Source organism: Camelina sativa, chromosome 17, assembly GCF_030686135.1.
Source record: "Camelina sativa cultivar CO46 ecotype springtype chromosome 17, ASM3068613v1".
NCBI lineage: Eukaryota > Viridiplantae > Streptophyta > Magnoliopsida > Brassicales > Brassicaceae > Camelina > Camelina sativa.
This window is the reverse complement of record NC_141896.1, coordinates 8,838,186-8,861,925: the sequence shown is the minus strand read 5'-3', so window position 1 is coordinate 8,861,925 and position 23,740 is coordinate 8,838,186. Positions and strand designations below refer to the sequence as shown.

Here is a 23,740-nt window from a genome sequence, read left to right as displayed (position 1 = left end):
TACTTCGATGATGAACTGATCCACATTTTTTGATTGAGGGGATTACTTGGGTCCATTTAGTTTGAACAAGTTGCTCTTGTAACTTAGTTTGATATTATCACGACGACTAGGTACAACAATATCCACAGTAACATACTATTCTCAAAAACTCGCAATCATTAGAAGACAATCTTCATCTATCTCGTCTAACAAATTAATTTCGTATTATTATTTATAAATTTTTAAGACTGATCGTCTTTTCTTCTTCTTTTTGTCAACATATTGACTAATCGCTTTATCCGGTTAAAACTCAAATTTTACTTGTTTTTATTTTTGGTTTTCAAAAGTTTTTCTGTCAGCAACTTGTTTTTATTTATATCATTAATAATCCAGGTTTATTGAACGGCATGCTGATTACTGAAATGTATGTTTAGATTATTTGTGTTACAATGTATCCACATGGACCGTGGACCACATAACCAAATGTGGTCTTACTGTCACTTGTTAAAACGTGTTGTTTTAAAGTTGTTGGATCCAAGTTCCATTTTAACTATGTGTTTGATAAAGAGGTAATTTTAAAAAATTATAGAATGGATATACGTACGTGTTATTAAGTGTTGAGATAACTACATATTAGAGAATATATATGTTATCAAAAGTTAATCATAAACCTAACTACATATTAATCTATAATTGACCCCCAAAAAATGAAGTTTGTAGGCTTGTAGCTATCTAAAAATATCATATAGTCAGTCCCTTATCAGATAAAGTTGTAGAAATCTACTTACCCCACACAGTCAAGTCTCTTCGTTTGGTGACGAGAAAAAGTCAATAATGCCAGCAACATAGACGAAGTAGTAGCCTAGCTAAATTGTAACTAATGTAATCATATGATTAAATTGGTATAGTCGTGTAATAATATTCGCAAGATTCGTCATGGTGCATGCGAACAGTGCCGGCGATGACCCAGTGCACAAAGTGCATTTGCACCATGTCACAATATTTTGAAAAAAATTATAAGGTTTTTAGGCTCTTCAATATTTCATATTTTGACAAAAAAACCCCAAAATATTGAAAATCTAAAAATAAGACCTGTAAATTAGGAGAAAAAAAAAAATTTGGCACAAGGTGCAAGAAAAGTTTGAGCCGGCCCTGCATGCGAACAACAGTTAATTGTCAGTTGTCTTGTAGCGAAGAATTCAGCGTTTATAAGCCTTCGATACTCGGGTATATCCGATATTTAACGACCAAATTTCTTCATTAGTTATAAACCAAAATTTCTTAACTAGTTCAATGATCTGGTTTCAAATATTGTTTTCGAGATGAAGTTTGAGTCATTCTTCCCAAATTCGAATCCCCTATTTGGAAAATAGTATCGAATGGATACATACTACTAATATACTATCAATACTAGTCGCAAACCGAAAGAATTCATGAATCAATGAAGAAGATGACCTGACTTTTTACTTTTTATTAACAAGAAAAAACTAAGACTAATATTTATTATATTAAAAAAAAGGATTTAAGATTTACCTAGTTTAAGATACTGCAGGATATCCAAGTATCTAACATGGTCGAATTGTGATCAGTGCACGAATATATATATATATATTTTTTTTAATTGGATTTTTCCTTTGAAGACTACTACTGCATGTTACATTTTGTCACAAACGATTATATGCTTATTGCATAATGCTATGATCTGGCATGTATTTACTCAGTTACGTATATCTTATAGTAATATAGTACTAACATATAGCTAAAAAAGCATAGGTCCATGCGAAAAACTACTTCTTGATACGAATAAATATTTCTTGATGTGTATAAAACACTATAACGCAACATTCTAAAAAATAGTTATTTTTGGTAAAGAATTTTAGCTTGGTATAATCAATCATGTATCTGTACGTCACTTTAAAACACCGTAAATTTCCGTTTATGCATTTTTAAAACTAAAAAGTTAAGTAGCTAGATAGATAATGAACGTTGACGATGATGTTTAAGTAAGCAAATTACTTGACAAGCCTAAATTCTTAGATCATAAACGAAGGCAACTCAACTGGGGACCCAACTTGCAGGGATATGGCCACGTCCAAATCTTACCATTGCTTAGTTAACTTTTTTGGTGTTAAGCCCAACCAATGAAAAGTCGTTTTGGTGGTTCAACACGACAAAATACAGGATTACACCTTATCCTTTCGTGTTTCTTTCTTTTCTTCTGAAAATTTTGTCAATGGAATTGAAAAATCAAAAGGAATTAAAGACAAATAATTTTGGCAAGCGAATCTTTACGTACCCCCCGTTTTCTACTCAGATGGGGACCTTACTAAAAGTATATAACTTACTACTATTATGATAGCTTTAAGTTCATTTTCATCGTTTTTAGTTATTCTATAGGGGCATTTTCAAAAATGCCCCTTTTTCCATATCTCTTTTTAAAAATACCCCTTCATGTTGATCATTTTTAAAACTACCCCTCTTTATATACAAAATGACCAAATTACCCTTTTTGAGTGACAGCAAGAATGTACAGTCATCAAAATCGAAAATATTTTCCCGCCAAAAAAATTTCCCGCCAAAATTTTTTTTCCCGCCAAAATCGAAAAATTTTCCCGCCAAAAATATTGAAATTTATACCTTTTAAAAACCTTGTAAATGCTTTTAAAAAACTTTTAAAAGCGTTTACAAAGTTTTTAAAAGGTTTTTAAACACCTTGTAAATGCTTTTAAAAACCTTGTAAATGCTTTTAAAAAGCTTGTAAATGCTTTAAAAGATTTTTAAACACCTTGTAAACGCTTTTAAAAACTTTTTAAAAGCATTTAAAAGGTGTTTAAAAACCTTTTAAAAATTTTATAAAAACGTTTACAAGGTTTTTAAAAACATTGTAAAAGGGTTTAGAAGATGTTTAAAAACCTTTTAAAAATCTTTTTAAAAACCATTTGAAAACCTTTTAAAAACCTTTTAAAAACCTTTTAAAACCTTTTAAAAACCTTTTAAAAATCTTGTAAAAGCGTTTACAAGTTGTTTAAAAAACCTTTTAAAACTCTTTAAAAAATCTTGTAAAAGCCTTTACAAGGTGTTTATAAGGCTTTTATAAGGTGGAAACCTTATAAAAACCTTGTAAATTTTTTTTGGCGGGAAAAATTTTGGCGGGAAATTTTTTTTTCGAAATTTTTTATCAAAAGTTTTTTGACAAAAAAATTTTTGGCGGGAAAATTTTTTTAAAAAATTTTTGGCGGGAAAATATGTCGAAAATTTTTTGGCGGGAAAATTTTGTTTTTCTTTTTATTGAATAAAATAATTTTCATCTAAGGGTAAAATGGTCATTAAAAATTAAAAGAGGGCATAAATAAAAATGGCCAGAAAAGAGGGTATTTTTGAAAAGGGGTATATCAAAAGGGGTATATAGATATACTTTTTAAAATTAAATAACGATGTTAGTTATGTTATTTACCAAATTTTCCTATGAATGTCGTATAGTAGTTATATGATTTAAATTAACAAATTTCTTCCATTTTTTGTTTTATAATTATGAGCTGGATTCACCCAAGATTACTTGAATAAAAGTATAACCAACTACTGAGGTACAATTTTCCAATCATATCATATGATATTGAATTTGAATGTACGAGTTTAAGGTTTTTTGTCTTTTTGTTTTTCTCTTTTTATTAAAGTTTCATTTCATCAATCAAATCAAAATTATTAATCATCTAAAATAATGCAGTTTCATTAAAAATTGCATAAGTCCAGTACAGTTGTGTGTGGCACACAGTCCCCACAAGCCTAATACATCTAAAAATACTAAATGGGCTCTAGTCTGATGGTTAGTGTTGGGCCGAGTTGCTGCAGATTTTGAATTCATTAATTATGTACACAAAAAAAAAAAACTGGTGAAAAAATTGGAAATTCAAAAAGATCAGATCCAATGTCTGCGCCGATGTAAAGCTCCATTTCGCTCCTACAAGGCTACAAGCAAGCAGCATCACCTTCTTCTGTGATCTCTTTCTCCAATTACGACGATTCATCTCATCAACTCAGGTTCGTATTTTCTGAAAATCAAGTTTGCTTCTTCGTTACTGTTTCTCGATGTATTTGTTGGAATTTTTTTTTTTGCTTTATTAGTCGTCAATATGAATCGTTTCTGATTACCAGTTTACAGTCACAGTGTATATAGCTGGGCTATTGCGTATCTTGTGAGTATGTCTATAGATCTTGTCTAACATCAATCACGTGGTTATGACTATCGGGTTAAACACTTGGGGTCTTGTGCTTTACAATAACCTACAAAGCCCTTCTATTTTTCCCACTTGAGTTGCTCATAATGGAACAGTTTCAGAAACTAAGGCATGGCATAATTGATCAGCCTGATTGGTACAGTTTATCAGTGGATTTTTTTCTTGTTTATTCGGTGAAGCCATCTCTTTCTTCAGTTTTTCGTGTTGCAGGGGGATTTATGCCACCGGTTGGTTTTACGGTTCTTGGCATTGTGAATAATTTGATTAATATGGGATAACCATTCAATCTTCTTTGGAACTCTTCATTTGTATGTTTGGTGGAGTCATGTATCAGCAGTCTACGGGCAATAAATCGAAAGCTACACAAGAAGTCAAGAAGATAAACCGCAAGAACAAGACAAGGGACAATAGAAACTGCACGATACCGAGGAAGCTCAGATACTATGATCATATATATACACGAAGCAACCTAGAAGATATAATATACATCTTTTTTCAAATGCCGGTTGGTTATAGCACAATTTCAAACCCAAAAGGCTAAGACTAAAAAAGCACAACATGTTAATTCAATGTTAAATATAAACAAACAAGGTGTTATTACATTATTGGTTCTTTTATAAAGAAACACAATATTCCTACTTTGACAAAAAATGGCATGATTGATTTTAAATGTGATCGGTGATACTAGTGTAGTAGTTTGAGCGAAAAGATGGAGTGGATCAAAGCCATTATTATGTAAACATTAGTATATATCTTTATTCCCATAAAAATATAGTATGATATTATAAATGATACACTTCAAGATCTGAACTTTGTATGTGGTGTGTGTGTTCTGCTAAAAACAAATAGGATATAATATATTTTGAGAAATGTATTTCAAACGAGTCTGTCTTTTGTGGTCAAAGGAGACGAACATCATTCTTTAAAATATATCAGATTAAGGTATTTTTAATTTGTGTTTATAGAAATGTATATTTTTTTTTTTCTAACAAATGAGTTGTCTTCCCCAAAATAGAAAAACAAATAATTTTGAATTAGTAGTGTACACACACATGGAGGAAAAAAAACTATAATAGCCGTTAAGTAGAGAGATGCAGAGTAGAAGCCTAGAAGGCAACTTTTAATTCGGTACACGTGGCTTTAACGAACGGCTGAGATGAACTAGCCGTTAATGTTAAAGAAAATAAAAAAAAATAAAAAATTTACGGACAATTTATCCGCTCTTCTCGTCTTCAAATTTCTCTATTACTCTTCAGCCCTTTTTTTTTTTTTTTAATCTTCTTTCTTCTTTCTTTGCCCCTTATATGAGAGAGAGAAGATAGAGAGAAACAGAGAGAGAGAGAGAGAGAGTGAGGGATCTTCAATATCGAAGGAAGCCATTAGAGTAGAGAGAAAGAGAGCGTTGGGGCTTTTGCTTAAAAAGATCTCTCTTTCTCTCCTTTTGTTTGATCAACTTTGGATCCAACGGGAACAAGAACTATTAGGGTTTATGAGAGATTTACACTGGGTTTGCTTTGTGAAGAATTTGTGATCAAGGGTTGACTTAATTTTGCGGTGGTTCTTTTGAATTGACTGTTAAAAAGGTGAACTTTTTTTGAAAAAAACCGTGGCTTTTTTCTTCTTATCTGGGTTTAGGTCTTTGTTCTTGATTGGGTCTTTGATTGAGATTATTATTATATTAAACCGGACCTGTAGGTTTTTGATTGTCAAGACTCGTCTTTTAATTTTTGATTTTTGAAAACACAAAATTAAAAAACCCTGCTTTTAAGGTTGGGGGATGTTTCGATTTTTGAAATTTGATTTTCGAGAAGAGGGGATTTAATGAAATTAATAACCTCCGCAGATATACGAAGAAGAAGACATGGGTAGATCAGATGAGAACAGCCTTGGATTAATCGGATCAATGAATCTCCAAGGTACCCCTTTTAATCGAACGAACGATTTTGTTGTTATTAAAAATCCAAACTTTATCTTTCGATTTTAACCCCAAATTGACTTTGGTGCAGGCGGAGGAGGAGGAGGAAAGATCAAGACCACGGGGACGACAGGACCGACCAGAAGAGCACTAAGTACTATTAACAAGAACATCATTGAAGCGCCGTCTTACCCTTATGCTGTTAACAAAAGATCACTCTCTGAGTATGTTCTACTTCAATCAATCCTCAGATTCAAGATTAGTTTTTTTCTTTTCTCCCTTTTGATTAGATTCTTAGGAACCCAATTTGTTTACTCTGACATCGCAGGAGGGATGGCATCTGTAATAAACCACCTGCGCATCGACCAATTACTAGGTAAAGTATAGATTTTTACTCTTGTCTACTTGTAGTGTCTCACATTGTCTGATTAACGAGTCAATTAACAAAGCTTTTACTACTCTCTGTTGATTCAGGAAGTTTGCTGCTCAGTTAGCAGATCATAAGCCACAAATCCATGAAGAGGTACTCTATACTGTCACTATTCAATGTGTGTTTCATTTAGAACAGTGATGACATAGACTGGATATTAATTTCTCATCTTTTAACTCTTAGGAAACTAAGAAACCAGACTCGGTTTCAAGTGAAGAGCCTGAGAGGATTGTCATTGATGTGGATGATTGTGATGAGGAAGAAGGAGGCGACTTTCATGAACCAATGTTTGTACAACACACTGAAGCAATGCTGGAGGAGATTGACATGGTATACATATTTTCTCGACCTCTTTTTTGTTTACGGAAGTGTCTATAAGAGTTATACTCATATTGCTTCTATCTTTCAAAAGGAGCAGAAGGAGATTGAAATGGAAGATGCAGATGAAGAAGAAGAGCGTGTGATGGATATTGACGCCTGTGATGAGAAGAATCCTTTAGCCGTGGTTGAATATGTCAATGATATGCATACTTTCTACAGGAAATCTGAGGTAACTTGGTGTTGTTTAACACACATTTTTTTTTGCTTTTCTATTTTTTAATCATTAAGGTGCTTCTAGTTTCAAGGACTTGTACTTATGTTTGATTCATTCTTATGATTCTGCAGAATCTTAGTTGCGTGCCTCCTAACTATATGGACAATCAACAAGATCTTAATGAGAGAATGAGGGGAATCCTCATTGACTGGTTAATTGAGGTAGACAGAACCAGACAAAGCTATTCTCTAATGTCATTTGTTGTTATTTTAATGTGCCTGAAGATAAATTAACATGGAAACTTATTTTGAGCAGGTGCACTACAAGTTTGAGCTGATGGAGGAAACCCTTTATCTCACAATCAATGTCATCGACAGATTCCTTGCAGTTCATCAGATCGTGAGGAAAAAGCTTCAGCTAGTTGGAGTTACTGCTCTGTTGCTTGCTTGCAAATACGAAGAAGTGTCAGTTCCAGTAGTGGATGACCTCATCTTGATCTCTGACAAAGCTTATACTAGAAGAGAAGTGCTAGATATGGTAAATACAACTTTCTATTGATCATCAATTACCATAGAATGATGCTTCACAGTTTAATTAACCTGTTTTGGTTTCTATTGCAGGAGAAGCTAATGGCCAACACCTTGCAATTCAATTTCTCTCTACCAACTCCATATGTTTTCATGAAACGATTTCTCAAAGCAGCTCAGTCTGACAAAAAGGTATATATCTTCATAATAAAAAAGCTTGAATCTTTATGTTCGAAAACCATCAGGCCTAATATCTAAATCTGTGTGGTATGCAATTGTGGTTTCAGCTTGAGGTTTTGTCGTTCTTTATGATCGAACTTTGCCTTGTGGAGTATGAGATGCTGGAGTATCTTCCATCTAAGCTAGCGGCGTCAGCAGTATACACTGCTCAGTGTACACTTAAGGGATATGAAGAATGGAGCAAAACCTGTGAGTTTCACACAGGCTACACGGAAGAACAGCTACTGTAAGATTCAGAACATCCCATGGTTTTCAAATCTCTTTAAAAATACCATATGAGTTATTCGAATTCTGAAAATTGGGTTTTGGTTTTCTTATCTCAGGGCATGTGCAAGAAAGATGGTTGCTTTTCATCACAAGGCAGGAACAGGGAAGCTCACAGGTGTTCACAGGAAGTACAACACATCTAAGTTCTATCATGCTGCAAGGACTGAACCAGCTGGGTTTCTGCTTTAATGAAGACTAAAAACTATAATAAGAATCTAATATGACTTAACTCGAGTTTGTTCTTTTTGAAACTAAAAGAGTGAGGGAGAAAAAAGAGATAGAGCAACTGAAGTTGCCCAAATGGGGAGATGTACAATTGTTGTTTCGGTTCTTCTCTTTTAAAGGTCTTTTGATCTTTCTTCACTTAAGAGAGAAATAAAAAGATGCAATCAATCTTTTCGATATCATGTTTTTCTATATTCAACTTGTGAAGCAATCACCCATATAATTACATGTATAGTTTTGTTGTGAAATTTACTCAAGGATATTCTATGACCAACACATCACTTGTTCTCTTTTTACATTGTTTCCCAAATATCCAAAATCCAAATTGTTAGTCAGCTATTGTAAGATTATAGTCCTCCTTACTTAGTCAATCAATGGTTTATCTTCATCTACTGCTAGTGTTCAGTATCTTGTTCCTTCAATTTAGCCGAGAGCTTTGTCTTATTAAGACCATTTTGAAAATCAGTGTGTGCTTTGCTTTATTCACTACTACCAGAGATGGAGAATGGGCAAATCAAAAAGATCATAATGAAAACTTGTCAATTGATTCAAACATGGTACCCCAAAATACAGAACTACTAGTGCATCTGGGAGATATCTCTCGTTCTCTCTTGTTTGGTTTTACAATGTACCCTAAAGCATAAATGCCAGACACAAGAAAGGCGGCTTTCACCTGACCTGGATATTGCAGAAAGACTGTCTCAGAATCAAAGCTTACAAGTTGGACATAAAATCAATCATCTCCTCACAGGTGGTACTGCTCCCCTTCCTCCAGTTCCACGCCCAGCAACCGGCTATAAGAGAACATCACAAAGATTCAAGAATCAAACAATTGTTAGTGACAAAGAAGAAACAAACATTAAGGGCTAACAAGGATTTCAATATGCTGCAAAACTCCCATAAAACTTCGAAACATTGATTTCATAGGGAGAGTGAACTTACTTTTCCTCGCATTGCAGCTCTACCTCTACCAACACCCAGCGATGAGCTCTTTCCCTACATTGATTAACCAAGTAAAGTATTAAGTTTAATGCGGATACACATAAAGACTCTACTATCATTCTGCATCCAGGGTTCAGAAAGTAAATACCTTGATTCTAGCATCTAAACGCTTGAACATAGGAGCATGCTTGAGAATGTCTGGTATGACCATAAACCTGTCAAGATCTCTCCATATGTCAAATTACTAATCAACCAGCATAAAACAGGAACCAAGCACAAGTCAAAAGAAGTGTTTACAGCACCTGACTTTGCTGCCTCGAATGAAGACATGCTCAAGCTGTGATACTTTACCATCCTGTAAGACAACATTGGAAAATCCGAAACAAAAGTCAAGTGAGAATTAACAAGAAAACCCATTATACTGTATCTGAAGATAAACATGTCGAAGGATTATCTATGTAGAATGTGAAATAACTCTGAACTGGAAACTCCAGGTTAATTCAAAACCCATACAGCACACAAATCGTAAAAAAGAGGAAGCTTTAAGACTTGCAAACTTCAGGTAATTCACATTATTTGACCCCTGTATTTCTAAAGAGCAACTTAGGCTTTGCATAAAACTTTATTATGCTTAACCAATCTAGGGATTACTATACAGGATCACCAATTCTAGGGTTTTATAACAATAAGAACTCCAAAGATACATAATCATACTTACAAATCTAAATAAGAATCAATCTAAAATTTCCAAGCAACTATACCCAGCTCACTAAATCTAGGGTTTTTACAGCACCAACAAAAATTGAAAACGAAACCTATAATTCAAAAAAAAAAATCTCAAAATAAAACGAATCGAGATAATCAAAGTAACAGTTAGTTACCTTGGCGGTGTAAGTAATATCCTCGAGCTGGCAGTTCCAGTTATCCTCACACTCAATCATACTTCCTCTGTAGAGCTCACCGCTCTTTAGCTCCACCGTCACTATATGACCCGATGCCTCGTGTAGAAGCTTCACCGGTATTCCCAAACTTCGGCTCATCTCTCCTTCTCTTTCTCTCTCTAGACAAAACCCTAATTATAAACCTTCCCCTTAACTCTGCAACCTAGAAAATAAAAAAAAAAATGGCGGAAGCAAAGAGAGAGAGAGCGACCGATTCAGATGCTATTATGGACGATTTTTACCTGTTTTTAAAAAGTTTTCTCTCATTTAATTTCGGGCTTTTAAGTTAGGCCCGTTTATTATATTAGGCCCAATTTGAAAATTTTACTTTTTTAGTCCCTATATTTTGACATTAACTGTTTTTTTAATCCGTATTTTTTTTACAGACGACGACTGATTTTCACGGGTGTAGTAGAGACGAAGAAGGCTGCAAAACTCGCCGGGAGATATGGCGGACGAGAAGGAGAACATAGGAGAGAAGAAGTATAAGTATAGCATAATCATTCCTACCTTCAACGAGCGCCTCAACATAGCTATCATTGTCTACCTTATTTTTAAGCATCTCCGGTTAGTGAATATATATATATATATATATCTTTGATCCTTTTTCACGTTCCTTGTTCAATTCCAGAATCGGGGGTGTTACTGTTTGGAAAATATTGCTTAAAATTCGAATCTGATCGCCAATTTCCCTTAAGGATCTCGGAAATTTTCCGATCATGGTTTTACATTGTAGCCAGCTTGCAGATCCAAATTCGTGATTGTTGTTTTTTTTTTTTGCACATGAGCTAGTAAAGGCTAATTTTAGTGATCCCTCAAACTGTATATAAAAGCTAATTTCATGTTGTTTATGAATGTTGTGGTTTAATGATCGGTGAATGATCAGAAGCTTAGATGTGCTAATTTCAGATCTTTATAAGAAATTAATAGAATTGCAGTTTTTAAGTTGGCTCTTCTCTGTGATAAGTTACTGAGAAATATGGCCGCTTGTGTGTATGATGATATAGGGATGTTGATTTTGAGATAATTGTTGTGGATGATGGGAGTCCTGATGGCACACAAGATATTGTCAAGCAACTACAGCAGTTGTATGGTGAAGACCGTATTGTGAGTACAATGACTGAGTTAGGACCTGAGTATTTTTAAATTATTGTGCTCTCTTCTGTTTAGTTGAACTCTGTGTTTGTCTTTTATAATGATACAGCTTTTAAGAGCTAGAGCCAAGAAGCTTGGTCTAGGTATGTAATTTTGTATCTTCATCTTTTTCTTGTTTTGGTTAACAAGAAGTGGAATTAATCTTCTTGACATGATCAATCTCAGGAACTGCATATATTCACGGTTTGAAGTATGCTACGGGTGATTTCGTTGTAATCATGGATGCTGATCTTTCACATCATGTAAGAGCCATCAATTTAGTTTTCTTATTTACTTGTGTAACTGTTGAGTTAACCCAGCCACTTTTCTCTTCTGCAGCCAAAATACTTGCCGAGTTTCATCAAGTAAGAAAAAGAAGAGTCTCTTGTTCTCTTTATAATTTCACATGCTATAGTGATTTCAACTGACTGGTGATTTTTTTTATAATCATAAAGGAAACAACTAGAGACTAATGCAAGTATAGTAACTGGTACACGATATGTAAAAGATGGTGGTGTACACGGGTGGAATCTTATGCGGAAACTCACTAGTAGAGGAGCAAACGTGCTAGCTCAAACACTTTTATGGCCTGGTGTATCTGATTTAACCGGGTCATTCCGGTAAAAATCAACTATTTGTGTGCATCTTTTTTACTGACATCATTTGATAGTTTCATGACTGACCTCCAGACCTTATTTTTGAAAGGCTATACAAGAAATGTGTGCTTGAAGATGTGATTAGCTCATGTGTGAGTAAAGGGTACGTTTTTCAGATGGAAATGATCGTTCGTGCTTCCAGAAAAGGATACCAGATTGAAGAGGTCACTCTTTATACATCAGTTCACTTGTGGTTACGATTGCTTTTAAACTAGATATCATTCATAATCCTGATTCTCTGGTGTGCATCTTCATCTGCAGGTACCGATCACATTTGTCGACAGAGTCTTTGGAACTTCAAAGCTCGGAGGATCTGAAATAGTGGAATATCTAAAAGGCCTCGTCTATCTCCTGCTCACGACTTAAGAGACACCAAGCAACTTAACAACACATGAGTCCCTCTTTTGTTATCTTCTACAGTTATATTGCATCATAGCTTCCATTAACACTTGAACTCTGATCATGTCTTCTAGAAACTTCACTTTAGATTTTGACTTCAGAGAGCTGCATCTTTTGAGACGCAAAAGTTCATATTATAGACGTTGTTCCTTTTGAATACTGCTGAGTTGAGATTTTTTTTCATTTGATAAAAATCCTTAACCAACCAAAAAAGGTTTGCTATCTAGAAACAATTGACTAAAAATTCTTATTTTCAACAATTTTCTGTAGTATTTATTTCTTATTAGTCAGCTGAATTGAATCTATATTGTAACTGTCTAATTAAGTATAAGAATGTGGGGGTTACTGTCATTCCAAGCCAACAATTCCAATAGGGTTATAGAGATGCTTTGAATGAGACTATATATAGTATTTTTATGAGTTTTTCCTATCCGTTTTAAGCGTAAACTAATTAAAGAAAAGACCAAAAGACTAATTAAAAAAAAAAGCTCTCGGACACTCTACCTTAGGATGGAATCAAAATAGGAGATCCTTTCAGAATTTATTAGGTGAAACGATGGAATCTCGGAGAATATTTCTGTTCAAGTGGAACACTTTAAGTTAAGTTATCAGTCCATACTTTATAAACCTACTAAAATATGTGACTAGCTGTTTATTAATGATGATTATTTTTTTACGTTAGTTAGTGAATTTAGAGTTTTGATAATATTGGCTAACATTCGAGGTGTTATCTTTCATCCTCGATAGCGTTCAAGATACAGCCACTTCTAACGTTATCAACTAGCAAAGTTAGAGTTGGAAATATATATAGCCACTTCTAATGATTTTTAAAACATTTTGCCCACCAATAGTATTTGAAACGTTAAAACATTATCATCTGTCGAAGCTCTATATACACACGTTGTCTGTCTCACACCACAATAAAACGTGGAGCGATAAGACCAAGTGGAATTAGAAAGACAACATAGTTACACAAGAAGATGGGGCAATGCTAAGAAGTGTTTTAGTAAACCTATAAAAAGGTTAAAATGAGTATAGGGGAATAAAAAATAGAAGAAATGTTTCCTATGCAAAGAACAAGAAGAAGGTTGTCTACATAGGGAGGGTGAATTGGGCTACATTGGTAATAAAAGCCATAACTTACTTGTGTTTCTTATTTCAATCATCAATTGGCACATTGCTCCATATCTCAGACATCATCATCTCATTAACTTCTTTATTCTCGATACAAATATATATATATATAAACAAATAAATGTGCGTATATATCTATTGGTGTACCCATAACATTTCCATGGGTTTCATTTAGCTATATTAGTGGGTTATTCTTGTTTTAGTTATTTTTGGTTTTTTTTTTCCTTTTTCTTTATTTTGTTTGCATGAGTATCAGTAAATAACGTTTGTACCCATCTTACTCTGTCCAGATATAAGCTGTCCAATATTGTTTCCCCCAAATTATTGTATTGAAAATGGATTATTTTTCCTGTTCTTGATCAAGGGAATAAAAGTGAGGGAACTTTATCACTGATCAATCAATTTTAAAATCGAAAATGTCTCTTTTGTTTCATTGAGAGCTCTCTTAAAGAAAAATAGCAAGAGGGCTTTACTATATACATGCATAAAAGAACATTACAGCAGAGATAACATTGTTACGAGCATATTAGAGAAGTAAATATACACGAGACTATACCATTTTTCATGTCTTTGTTCTTATTCATTTGGACATATTTTTAGAAAGAACTTAAATCTGAGTGATGGTGAAATTGATGAACATGTGATGTGATCGATAAAAACAATAACTAGTACTAGTTGCGTGACTGCGTCTATTATTTTACCAATGCTAGCTAGCTTCGACTATAAATATGTGTACCAATACCACAATATCGTGCTCTAGCGCTCATTGTAAATATATATATATATATATATATATATATATATATATATATATTACGGTTTACAAACGAACAAACGATATAACATAAACATTTTTATTCTTATCATTTAAAATTTGATGAAAAGGTAAGTTGGTGTATATATCAAAGCAATTGTGATAATTAGAAATAAGATCTTATACTCACACATACCCTATAATGAATCTTCACCAAGCATAGGGTCTTTCTTATATATAGCCAGTTTAGGAAAACATTCCTATATTACATTGCTGCTATACTGTAATCATTCATGAAGTAGTCGTATAATAAAACTAGTGTTATATTTAGATGTATAAGATCTTACACGCAATATTGTATCGTTTCTTGGAACATTAAATCGTAATAGTGTACACGCGAATGTTTATCCCACCTGATGACCACATCAAAAATAAGCCTCAACGTTCAAATTAGAAGTAATATATTTGAATAATAAGGACTTAATTTCACAAAGTCTCCATGTTGGCTGCTGCGATTCGATAATGTACTAATACAGTAATACCAAGAGTGATCAGCGTGCCTCTTCTAGTTGTCTACAAGCCTACTATGAATCAAGCTTATGTGTTACAACTACTGTAAAACAAAGGATTACATATTCACATATCTTTTGCTCTCTTCTTCAAAAATAGTCGGGGTTCGTGTGACTCCGTCTCCGACTATGTAATATGGGTATCGTGAGTTCAAGTGTTTCCTGTCAGCACTACATACATCAACTTGCCTAGCCCATAACCCATAAGGTCCATAACCAAAGTTTTTTCTTCCGACCAACAAAGGTTTATGGTAGTAGCTAACATTGTTATGCGTTTATTTTGTTAATAAGCAAAATAAAACTTAACACAGAGTTAATACTCTTTGTTATATGAGATGATAGTACATGTATAATTTGGTAATTACAAATAACTGCGATGGCCTTTATTGGGCTAAATGGAGAAGTACCATTTAGGCCCATTAGATACCTTTTTCATATGATCTCGCTCGCACTCTCTCACTCACTCTTTCTCTCTTTTTTCCTCAAATTCATCTATAGCAAGCTTCTTCGATTTTCCCTCTTTAGAGTCAAATTGTGGTATGGAAAATCAAAATTTATAGTAGCTGAACCCAGCTATGGAGTCGTTTCTCTCGTCGTTGCTTCGAGTTGATCGCGCTGGGTTAGAAAACCCAATTCCGGGAGCGATGTGCAGTCGCAGAGTTTGGACACACCACTCAGAACTAGTAGCCCCTCTCTCAGTGAGCGTGAATGAATTGGATCTGGTGAGAGGTGTCTTACAAGCATTGCAAGGTTTCTCTAGTCCCTTTATTATCTGGCACCAAAAGGAACAAACTTTTCGCCCTAAAAGTGCGATACGAGTTTCTCATTTGTCTCAGTCAAGCCTTCATCTTCTTCTCTCTGGGTTTTTGTATGCTGCAACATGTTTGAAGCTTGTTGAGTCTATTGTTTCTGGAATTAATACCTCTCCTAGATCTCCTCCTACTTTAATGGCGTTTTCTAACTCTATTTCTGCTTGGCTTGAGGCAAGTTATCCCCTTTTTTTCTTTAATATCTGTTCTTGAACATTTGTTATGTGGAGACTGATATGCAATTGGTATTGGAACAGAGACTCAGAGATATTGCTTTGAACGAGGAAGTGAAGATCAGCAATTCTAATGTTACTGTCACTCCAACCTTATTGGGATTAACTAGTTCTTTATCTAGGTGTGTAGCCTAGATACTTTTATCTATTGGATGCTCTTTCTCGGTTCAAGAGATAGATTTTATAGCAGTGTTCATCTTTTATTTTTGTTTCTATTTTCTAGTATGTGTTCAGGTGCTGAATATCTCTTACAAGTTGTACGAGGTGCACTCCCTCATGCGTATTTTGAGTCAAGTTCAACTATTTCGGCAGCTGAAATTGCTGTTCACGTTCTTGATTACCTTTACAAGAGGCTAGATGAAGTATGCCTTGTACAAGGTGGTGAGGTTGTGACCTTTTTCCTGAGTTTTTTTTTGTGTGTTTCTCCCTTTTTGTTGCTCATTTTTATAACTGGTATAATGATAATATTTGGACCAGGTGGAAGGATTTCATATGCTGCTACAAATCTTTGCTGGAAGTTTATTGCCATACGTAGAGGGTTTGGATTCATGGTTGTTTGAGGGAACTCTTGATGATCCTTTTGAAGAGGTAGGTGTTCTTGGAATTGTATTTATGTTCCATGGGTGTTCAACGATTTTCTTGTAGCAGTTTATTTTTCCACATCAAGTATTTTATTTACAAGGCTAGCACATTGAAAGTTCGTTATCTTTGGTTGATGTGAAGATTAACTTTTGTTCTTCGCAGTTGTTTTTTACAGCCAACCAATCAGTCTCCGTTGACGATGCAGAGTTTTGGGAGAAAAGCTATCTGTTGACGAGGGTGTCGGGTCCAAAATCAAATGTAACTAAGCTAAATCAAAAGAAAGGAGTGAACGTGAATGACTCCACTTCAGTTTCTGACAAAGAGAAAGACCAGAATAATCGGGTGTTATGCCCAATATTCATAAAAGACATCTGTAAGTCGATTGTTTCTGCTGGAAAGTCACTGCAGCTGATTCAGCATATTCCTTCCACGTGTTCAGAAATTTTTGGAAAGATTCAGCACCGTGGGCGAAATGGTTTTGGGAATTTGGACACTGCAATACCCCTGGCTGAAAAGAACAGCTTTAGAAGCACTGCAGATTTATCCTTGTCTGAAATCTTTTGTCTATCACTTGCTGGCCTTATAGGCCATGGTGATCATGTATCTAGATATCTGTGGAAAGATGAGGTGGATGAGTGGGAGATTTCTCCAACTTTAGCATCATATATAAGTGGAGAGCTGGTGAATGGCATGGGTGATAAAGATCTTCCGGTTCTCACCTACTCAGATCGAATGTGGTATAAGTTGTTGGTTGGTGCTGTGCAAGAGAAAAGATCTAGGGAGGCCAAACTGGAACACCCGAGTGCAAGTTATGTTACTTGTGTTGGGAACGAAAAAACTGGTCTAGCTGCCGAGAAGGCATTGCAAGGGTTATTCTGTCATGAAAACGTTGTTGTTTCAGTATCTAAAATAGATCTTCAGAGGAATAAAAAGGCGTGGAATGCCTTGAACTTATCACAAAACTATTATTTACCCCCTTTAAATGATGAGAGTTTGTTGAGTGCTGTTTTTGAGGGATCTGGATTGGCAGATGCTGGATTGAGCGGAACGGACTACAGATTTGGATTTCAATTTGGTACATCTGAGTTTCTTTCTTCTCAGGATGACTTGAAAATTCTAGAAACGTTATTTCCCTTTCCCACGTTGCTTCCGTCGTTCCAGGTACTTGATAGTGATGATTCTATGATTCATTTTATGTCCCATCCTTCACTTTTCTCCCGTGTGATTCTCCCGTGTGCAATAGTTTCTGATAGCTTATTTTGAAATCTTTGTGATCAACAAAACAAAAAAAGCCGAAGCTCCACATGTCAGAATTCTTACCTTTCCAAAAGAATAGTACACTTCCTTCAAGAGTTCTCAGCTGGATGCTTAAGGAAGAGCCAAGTGATACTCCACTTCCTGTTGTAATACTGCAAGAATGCTTCACAATCTACATCAGGAGGCAGGTACGGTGATGGAAGCTTTGCATTGCTATTATTTGCTACAGCTTTCATACTTCTGTTACCTTATGAAAGTTGTGTGTGTTGTAGACGGACTACATTGGCAAAGTGATTTTGTCAAGACTAATGAATGATTGGAAATTGATGCACGAACTTGCAGTGTTGCGTGCCATTTACTTGTTAGGTTCAGGTATGTTTTTTCTTTTCAAATCAAAGTTCAGGTATGTTTTATGTGCTTCAACTTCTTTGGTAATAGGTTCGTATCTGGAATCTTAATGAATCCTTCAAAAATTCAGGGGACCTTCTGCAACACTTTCTGACTGTCATATTCGATAGACTGGGCAAGGGAGAGTCATCAAATGATGATTTTGAGTTGAACATAATCCTTCAGGTAACCACTCTTGGTGCGTTCTAGCGACACTGCTCTCATCTTAGTTATCACTTATAGAAAGATTCTGGTTGTTAATCGTGTTCATACAGACAAACTAAATTCCAAATTGTAATGATTGTCCACAGGAATCAATTAGAAATTCAGCTGATGCCATGTTGTTAAGCAGTCCTGATTCATTGGTGGTATCTATTTCCAGAGAAGATTCTTTAGACAGAGACAAAGATGTCAAGGGTGACGTAATACCACTTACTTCAACTCGTAAAAGCCGTGTTAACAACTTTGGGATAGATTGTCTTGAGTCTCTCAAATTCACATACAAGGTATCGAGAAACACATATAGTCTTCCACCTAAATGCTGCGTGCATATTACATGGGCTACATAGATGTGTATTTAAAGGTCTAAACCATTTTCCTTTTTAAGGTGCCATGGCCGCTTGAGCTTATTGCCAATAGTGAGGCCATTAAGAAGTATAACCAGGTAACCCTTTCTTATCCAGCTTTTTTTGTTGGGGAAACATTTCGATGTTCTGTGTTTGACTGTTTTAATGAATACAGGTGATGGGATTTTTGTTGAAGGTCAAGCGAGCAAAATATGTGCTTGATAAAGCACGAAGGTGGATGTGGAAGGTCTTTGATATCTCTCAAACTGATTTCTTTCATTTTAAACTGTTTCATGTAACACTTAAATTCAATTTTAAAGAGCCTAATCAATTTTTTCATATATCAATAAGGATTAATATAAAGAGGAATCATAATAATGTGGTTTAGTTTGATAAACTTAGTGACTTTGGTGTTTATGTATTATAGGGTAAAGGCTCTGCAACAAAAATCCGCAAGCACCACTGGTTACTGGAACAAAAGCTCCTCAATTTTGTGGATGCTTTTCATCAATACGTAATGGACAGGGTATTGTCTGATACTGAATAGTTAGTTACAGTTACCGCCGTTTGCTGCTTGAATAAGATGAAAAGCTTGTCAGGCTTAACTGGATTTTGTAAACAGGTATATCACACCGCGTGGCGTGAACTGTGTGAATCTATGGTAAAAGCAGGTTCTCTAGATGAGGTCATATATGTACATGAGACCTACTTGTTATCGATTCAGAGGCAATGCTTTGTGGTACAAGAAAAACTGGTAATGGGCCATTCTTAAATGCATAACAAAATTTTTGAATCTGTAACTATAACTCCCATGTGTTTGGTGGTTTTTGTATAGTGGGCAATCATCGCAAGTCGGATCAACATGATTCTCGGTTTAGCTCTAGAATTCTACTCAATACAACAGACTCTGAGCAGCGGAGGAGCAGTTTCAGCGATGAAGGCGAGATGCGAAATGGAGATAGACAGGATTGAGAAACAATTTGAGGACTGTATTGCTTTCCTCCTTAGAGTAAGGCCACTTATATCTAAAACTCTTGAGTACTTCTGAAACCTCCTTAATTGATTTTAATATGAGTATGGGAAATTGAACTTGCAGGTATTGTCTTCGAAGCTGAATGTGGGACACTTCCCTCACTTGGCTGATTTAGTGACCAGAATCAATTACAATTATCACTACATGTCTGACACTGGAAGCTTGATGACTGTTGCTGGAGCAGAGACAAAATCTTCCAGGGCCTGAACTGCCAGCCAGATCTGATGTCCACACGAATGCTGCATCGCCATTCTTCAAATCTCAGGCTTTTTTTGAGCTATTTCATAGGTACCTTTACGAAGCCACTGTTTTTAACTAATTACTGTAAGGATGTGTGAATTTATTTTAAGCTCTAGATATTTTCAGTTTGTAAAAAAATTATGTACTGTACTTGAAAATGAAAAACATGTAAAAGGTGTTTTTTGCAAGAAAAGAGAAAAGAAAAAAGTTAATACGACACTGAATATGTGGTGTAGACCACTTCGTACTAGAACTACACTGAGATAGCAAAAACCAAATAGATGTATGCTTAATACATAATACGACAAAAATCCAAAGGCTAGATTTGCGTTTTAAGAGAAGAGGAACAGTTAAAGTCATAGTAGTATACTATAGTATATTACTTTTCCGGCGGACAAAGCAAAGAAGATGGAGGGAACTATCAAGTCTCCGGCCAACTACGTTCCTCTCACTCCGATCAGTTTCCTCGATCGATCTGCCGTAGTCTACGCTGACAGGATCTCCGTAGTTTATGGCTCCGTCAAGTACACGTGGCGCCAGACTCGTGACCGCTGCGTCAGACTCGCCTCTGCTCTCTCTCAGCTCGGGATCTCCACCGGCGATGTGGTCAGAACTTTTTTTTTCTTTTTTCTTTTAGCTTGATTTTTACTTCTTTTTATTGCACGCCTCTGTGTCGCTGTTTTGGAGATTTCTTTTTTAAAAGTCTCATCCCTAAGAAAGTTTTCAAGTTCTGATTCTGATTCTTGAAGTTGTCAGGTTTCAGTGTTGGCCCCAAACATTCCAGCTATGGTTGAGTTGCATTTTGGTGTTCCTATGGTTGGAGGTTTGCTATGTACACTCAACATTCGTCATGACTCAGCACTTGTAGCTGTCTTACTGCGACATTCAGGGACAAAAGTGATTTTTGCTGATCATCAGTTTCTTCAAATAGCTCAAGGAGCTTTAGAGATCCTCTCTAAGAACGGTGACAAGGTCCCGCTTTTGGTCTTGATCCCGGAGCCTTTTGTTCGATCTGTTTCAGGGAAAAAGAATGCGATGGAATACGAAGATGTTGTGGCCATGGGGAAATCCGATTTCGAGGTTAAACGACCAAACGATGAGTGTGATCCTATATCTGTCAATTACACATCAGGTACCACTTCCAGCCCCAAAGGTGTTGTTTATAGTCACAGAGGTGCTTATTTGAATTCTCTGGCTGCGGTTTTGCTCAACGAAATGCACTCATCGCCTACATTTCTATGGACTAATCCAATGTTTCATTGCAATGGCTGGTGCTTATTGTGGGGCGTTACTGCTCTTGGTGGGACTAATATATGTTTGAGGAACGTAACTGCCAAGGGTATATTCGATAATATTTCCAAGCACAAGGTGACTCACTTGGCAGGTGCACCAACAATATTGAATATGATCATCAACGCGCCTGAGTCCGAGCAGAAACCGCTTCCGGGGAAGGTATCCTTTATAACCGGTGCTGCACCACCACCAGCTCATGTGATTTACAAGATGGAAGAGTTGGGGTTCTCTATGTTTCATTCCTATGGGTTAACTGAAACCTATGGACCTGGCACGATATGTACATGGAAACCTGAGTGGGACTCTTTGCCTAGAGAAGAACAGGCGAAAATGAAAGCCCGACAAGGCGTTAATCATTTGGGGATCGAGGAAATACAAGTTAAAGATCCTGTAACCTTGAGAACTTTGCCAGCTGATGGTGTGACTATGGGTGAAGTTGTCTTCAGGGGAAACACAGTGATGAATGGTTACTTAAAGAACCCTGAGGCAACCAAGGAAGCTTTTAAAGGAGGATGGTTTTGGAGTGGTGACTTAGGTGTTAAACACCCCGACGGATACATTGAGCTCAAAGATCGATCGAAAGACATTATAATCTCTGGAGGAGAAAACATTAGCTCTATCGAAGTTGAGTCTACTCTGTTCACCCATCCTAGTGTTCTTGAAGCAGCTGTGGTTGCGAGGCCAGATGAGTATTGGGGTGAGACTGCTTGTGCATTTGTGAAGCTCAAAGACGGGGTAAAAGTCAGTGCGGAGGAGCTTATAAGTTATTGCAGGGACAGGCTTCCGCATTACATGGCTCCAAGGAGTATCGTGTTTGAGGATCTTCCTAAAACATCGACTGGAAAAGTTCAGAAGTTTGTTCTGAGGACCAAGGCTAAGGCATTGGGAAGCTTATCAAAGAAAGCCGTAAGCAAGTTATGAATTGGTAAGCTTATTTTTATTACTTTCACTCTCTTCGAAATGTGTGTTATAAAATTACTACTGTCGTATGAGATCATGTTGTGTGTGAATAAAAAAACTTAAACCAAGTTTGTATGGTTTTCTAAAATAAATAAGAGCGGGATGATGAAATTGAATTCCGGAAAATTAGATCTCTAGCATTCTGATTTCTGACTTGGGAGAGAGTTGAATCTGATGTCAAGTGGATATATCTTATCTTAAGGGAATCAATCCTTGGATCATTGTCTCTTAATAATCTATTTTTACGTTGTTCTTTACTGCAATTTGTTTAATTAGAATTCGATTTTTTTAAGAAAACTAAATAAAGTACTACTACTGTAGTTCTTAGGAAGTCGTGATCAACACATACGTGACATTGTACAATTGACAACTCACAAGTGTATGTAATTATGTAGTATTATATTAAACGAAAGAGATTATATATAATATTTATAGGGATTACTCTTAACTAAAGTAAAATTAATCACAAAATTTATTATCACTAAACGAATCCTGTTACAAAACAGAAATGAAATTTTGATTATCGTGATGAAATCTTTTGTAATCGATTACAATGTATCCTATATTTCGTATTCACGAAAAAGTAGACGTTAACATTGCAACGAAATGAGTGAACTTTATTATAAATCTCAAGTATATGGTTGACACACTTAATAAAACACTACGTTTAATTCACATGGTGAAACTTGTAAGCTATACCAAGAAAAAAGAGAATCATCATCTTTAATGATTCGATGAAGGCGTAAAGATAAACAAAAACGATTAATCTACCATGATAATCAATCTACAATTTGCGTGTGAGTTATCTTTTTTTTTTCCGTCTCAATCAATGTACACTACACGATTGCGTAACTAGACCGGACCTCTTACTCGGGTTAGACTTAGACCATAGGTAAAGATGATCTCAAAACCGTTAATTATTTTCCCGAATTTGGTATGGAGTACGAATCCAAAATTCTACAAACCGGCTCACACCATTTATGTTGAGCGGATTGTGACAAGACTAGCGCTGGGTATTCGGGTTACCCGTTTGGGTTCGGGTATTACCCGTTCGGGTTCGGGTTAATGGGTAATGGAAAATAGAACCCATTCGGGTATTTTATCATGTTTGGGTTCGGTTCGGTTCGGGTAGTACCGGGTTCGGGTCGGTTTGGATTACAATTTTCAGAACCCAATTAGTACCCGAACTACCGGGTACCCGAAAAAATATAACTAAAATTAATTAAATTTAAATAAATTTAATTAAAGTTTGACTTATGTGACAATATATTTTAGATATTTTGATTATTTTTGATATTTAGGTATAAAACTAAATGAAATATTCAAAATTATAATCATAACTTTAGGGTAATTGCATTATATTAATGATAAATATTATAAATATGTTTATATGTTCGGGTTTATTGGGTACCCAAACGGGTACCGGGTATTACCCGACCCTAACCCGAACCTACGGGTATTAAAAAATAGAACCCAATAAGGTTTTATAGGCAAACCC

General features: G+C 35.5%; 5 protein-coding genes and 1 long non-coding RNA gene across 11 annotated transcripts; 5 read left to right on the top strand and 1 right to left on the bottom strand.

Annotated features, from left to right (window-relative positions):
- Nucleotides 1-3,867: 3,867 nt before the first annotated feature.
- On the top strand, nt 3,868-4,819 carry LOC147923422 (uncharacterized). Its single transcript, XR_015586237.1, has 2 exons — nt 3,868-4,017; nt 4,410-4,819. It is a non-coding gene; the product is annotated as an uncharacterized LOC147923422 (long non-coding RNA).
- A 495-nt stretch (nt 4,820-5,314) lies between these two features.
- LOC104756415 (cyclin-B2-3-like) lies at nt 5,315-8,532 on the top strand. Of its 2 annotated transcripts, none has more exons than XM_087494312.1 (12): nt 5,315-5,797; nt 6,058-6,130; nt 6,221-6,353; nt 6,458-6,505; nt 6,604-6,652; nt 6,743-6,889; nt 6,972-7,109; nt 7,226-7,315; nt 7,410-7,631; nt 7,715-7,813; nt 7,909-8,087; nt 8,185-8,532. In XM_087494312.1, exons 2-12 carry the CDS (start codon nt 6,076-6,078, stop codon nt 8,315-8,317), a joined length of 1,293 nt encoding a protein of 430 aa, XP_087350438.1. In that variant the 5' UTR covers nt 5,315-5,797; nt 6,058-6,075; the 3' UTR covers nt 8,318-8,532. The 2 variants fall into 2 exon arrangements, with proteins under 2 accessions (XP_087350438.1, XP_087350439.1); XM_087494313.1 differs by having other exon boundaries at nt 5,443-5,797; nt 6,978-7,109.
- Nucleotides 8,533-8,859: 327 nt separating this feature from the next.
- Nucleotides 8,860-10,480, bottom strand: LOC104756414 (small nuclear ribonucleoprotein SmD3b). Its single transcript, XM_010479002.2, has 5 exons — nt 10,177-10,480; nt 9,598-9,650; nt 9,444-9,510; nt 9,296-9,349; nt 8,860-9,147 (listed from the first exon to the last, which is right to left on the bottom strand). The coding sequence occupies exons 1-5, from the start codon at nt 10,333-10,335 to the stop codon at nt 9,091-9,093; spliced, it is 390 nt and encodes a 129-aa protein (XP_010477304.1). The 5' UTR covers nt 10,336-10,480; the 3' UTR covers nt 8,860-9,090.
- A 115-nt stretch (nt 10,481-10,595) lies between these two features.
- LOC104756413 (dolichol-phosphate mannosyltransferase subunit 1) lies at nt 10,596-12,730 on the top strand. Its single transcript, XM_010479001.3, has 8 exons — nt 10,596-10,803; nt 11,244-11,343; nt 11,441-11,474; nt 11,557-11,633; nt 11,710-11,735; nt 11,826-11,990; nt 12,076-12,190; nt 12,288-12,730. Exons 1-8 carry the CDS (start codon nt 10,685-10,687, stop codon nt 12,390-12,392), a joined length of 741 nt encoding a protein of 246 aa, XP_010477303.1. The 5' UTR covers nt 10,596-10,684; the 3' UTR covers nt 12,393-12,730.
- A 2,530-nt stretch (nt 12,731-15,260) lies between these two features.
- Nucleotides 15,261-20,208, top strand: LOC104756412 (uncharacterized). Of its 5 annotated transcripts, none has more exons than XM_010479000.3 (15): nt 15,261-15,865; nt 15,949-16,046; nt 16,148-16,310; nt 16,402-16,512; nt 16,669-17,667; nt 17,799-17,951; nt 18,036-18,135; nt 18,242-18,336; nt 18,462-18,656; nt 18,758-18,814; nt 18,892-18,963; nt 19,144-19,242; nt 19,339-19,470; nt 19,552-19,725; nt 19,813-20,208. In XM_010479000.3, exons 1-15 carry the CDS (start codon nt 15,458-15,460, stop codon nt 19,954-19,956), a joined length of 3,000 nt encoding a protein of 999 aa, XP_010477302.1. In that variant the 5' UTR covers nt 15,261-15,457; the 3' UTR covers nt 19,957-20,208. The 5 variants fall into 5 exon arrangements, 3 of the variants coding, with proteins under 3 accessions (XP_010477302.1, XP_087350436.1, XP_087350437.1); XR_015586234.1 differs by having other exon boundaries at nt 15,295-15,865; nt 18,242-18,349; XM_087494311.1 differs by having other exon boundaries at nt 15,296-15,865; nt 16,148-16,302.
- LOC104756411 (butanoate--CoA ligase AAE1) lies at nt 20,176-22,368 on the top strand. The gene is made up of 2 exons (XM_010478998.2): nt 20,176-20,595; nt 20,746-22,368. The coding sequence occupies exons 1-2, from the start codon at nt 20,398-20,400 to the stop codon at nt 22,201-22,203; spliced, it is 1,656 nt and encodes a 551-aa protein (XP_010477300.1). The 5' UTR covers nt 20,176-20,397; the 3' UTR covers nt 22,204-22,368.
- The last annotated feature ends 1,372 nt before the right edge of the window (nt 22,369-23,740 follow it).

Bases quoted from the DNA above. Each gene is read 5' to 3' on its own strand.
- LOC104756415 (XM_087494312.1), top strand. From the start codon at position 6,076: ATGGGTAGATCAGATGAGAACAGCCTTGGATTAATCGGATCAATGAAT. The intron at 6,131-6,220 runs GTACCCCTTTTA...ACTTTGGTGCAG, and splicing joins CGGATCAATGAATCTCCAAG to GCGGAGGAGGAGGAGGAAAG. The intron at 6,506-6,603 runs GTAAAGTATAGA...CTGTTGATTCAG, and splicing joins GCGCATCGACCAATTACTAG to GAAGTTTGCTGCTCAGTTAG.
- LOC104756414 (XM_010479002.2), bottom strand. From the start codon at position 10,335: ATGAGCCGAAGTTTGGGAATACCGGTGAAGCTTCTACACGAGGCATCG. The intron at 9,511-9,597 runs GTGCTGTAAACA...AGATCTTGACAG, and splicing joins ATTCGAGGCAGCAAAGTCAG to GTTTATGGTCATACCAGACA. The intron at 9,350-9,443 runs GTATTTACTTTC...TAATCAATGTAG, and splicing joins GTTTAGATGCTAGAATCAAG to GGAAAGAGCTCATCGCTGGG.
- LOC104756413 (XM_010479001.3), top strand. From the start codon at position 10,685: ATGGCGGACGAGAAGGAGAACATAGGAGAGAAGAAGTATAAGTATAGC. The intron at 11,475-11,556 runs GTATGTAATTTT...GATCAATCTCAG, and splicing joins AGCCAAGAAGCTTGGTCTAG to GAACTGCATATATTCACGGT. The intron at 11,634-11,709 runs GTAAGAGCCATC...TCTCTTCTGCAG, and splicing joins ATGCTGATCTTTCACATCAT to CCAAAATACTTGCCGAGTTT.
- LOC104756412 (XM_010479000.3), top strand. From the start codon at position 15,458: ATGGAGTCGTTTCTCTCGTCGTTGCTTCGAGTTGATCGCGCTGGGTTA. The intron at 15,866-15,948 runs GCAAGTTATCCC...GTATTGGAACAG, and splicing joins CTATTTCTGCTTGGCTTGAG to AGACTCAGAGATATTGCTTT. The intron at 19,471-19,551 runs GTAATGGGCCAT...GTTTTTGTATAG, and splicing joins TTGTGGTACAAGAAAAACTG to TGGGCAATCATCGCAAGTCG.
- LOC104756411 (XM_010478998.2), top strand. From the start codon at position 20,398: ATGGAGGGAACTATCAAGTCTCCGGCCAACTACGTTCCTCTCACTCCG. The intron at 20,596-20,745 runs GTCAGAACTTTT...TGAAGTTGTCAG, and splicing joins GGATCTCCACCGGCGATGTG to GTTTCAGTGTTGGCCCCAAA.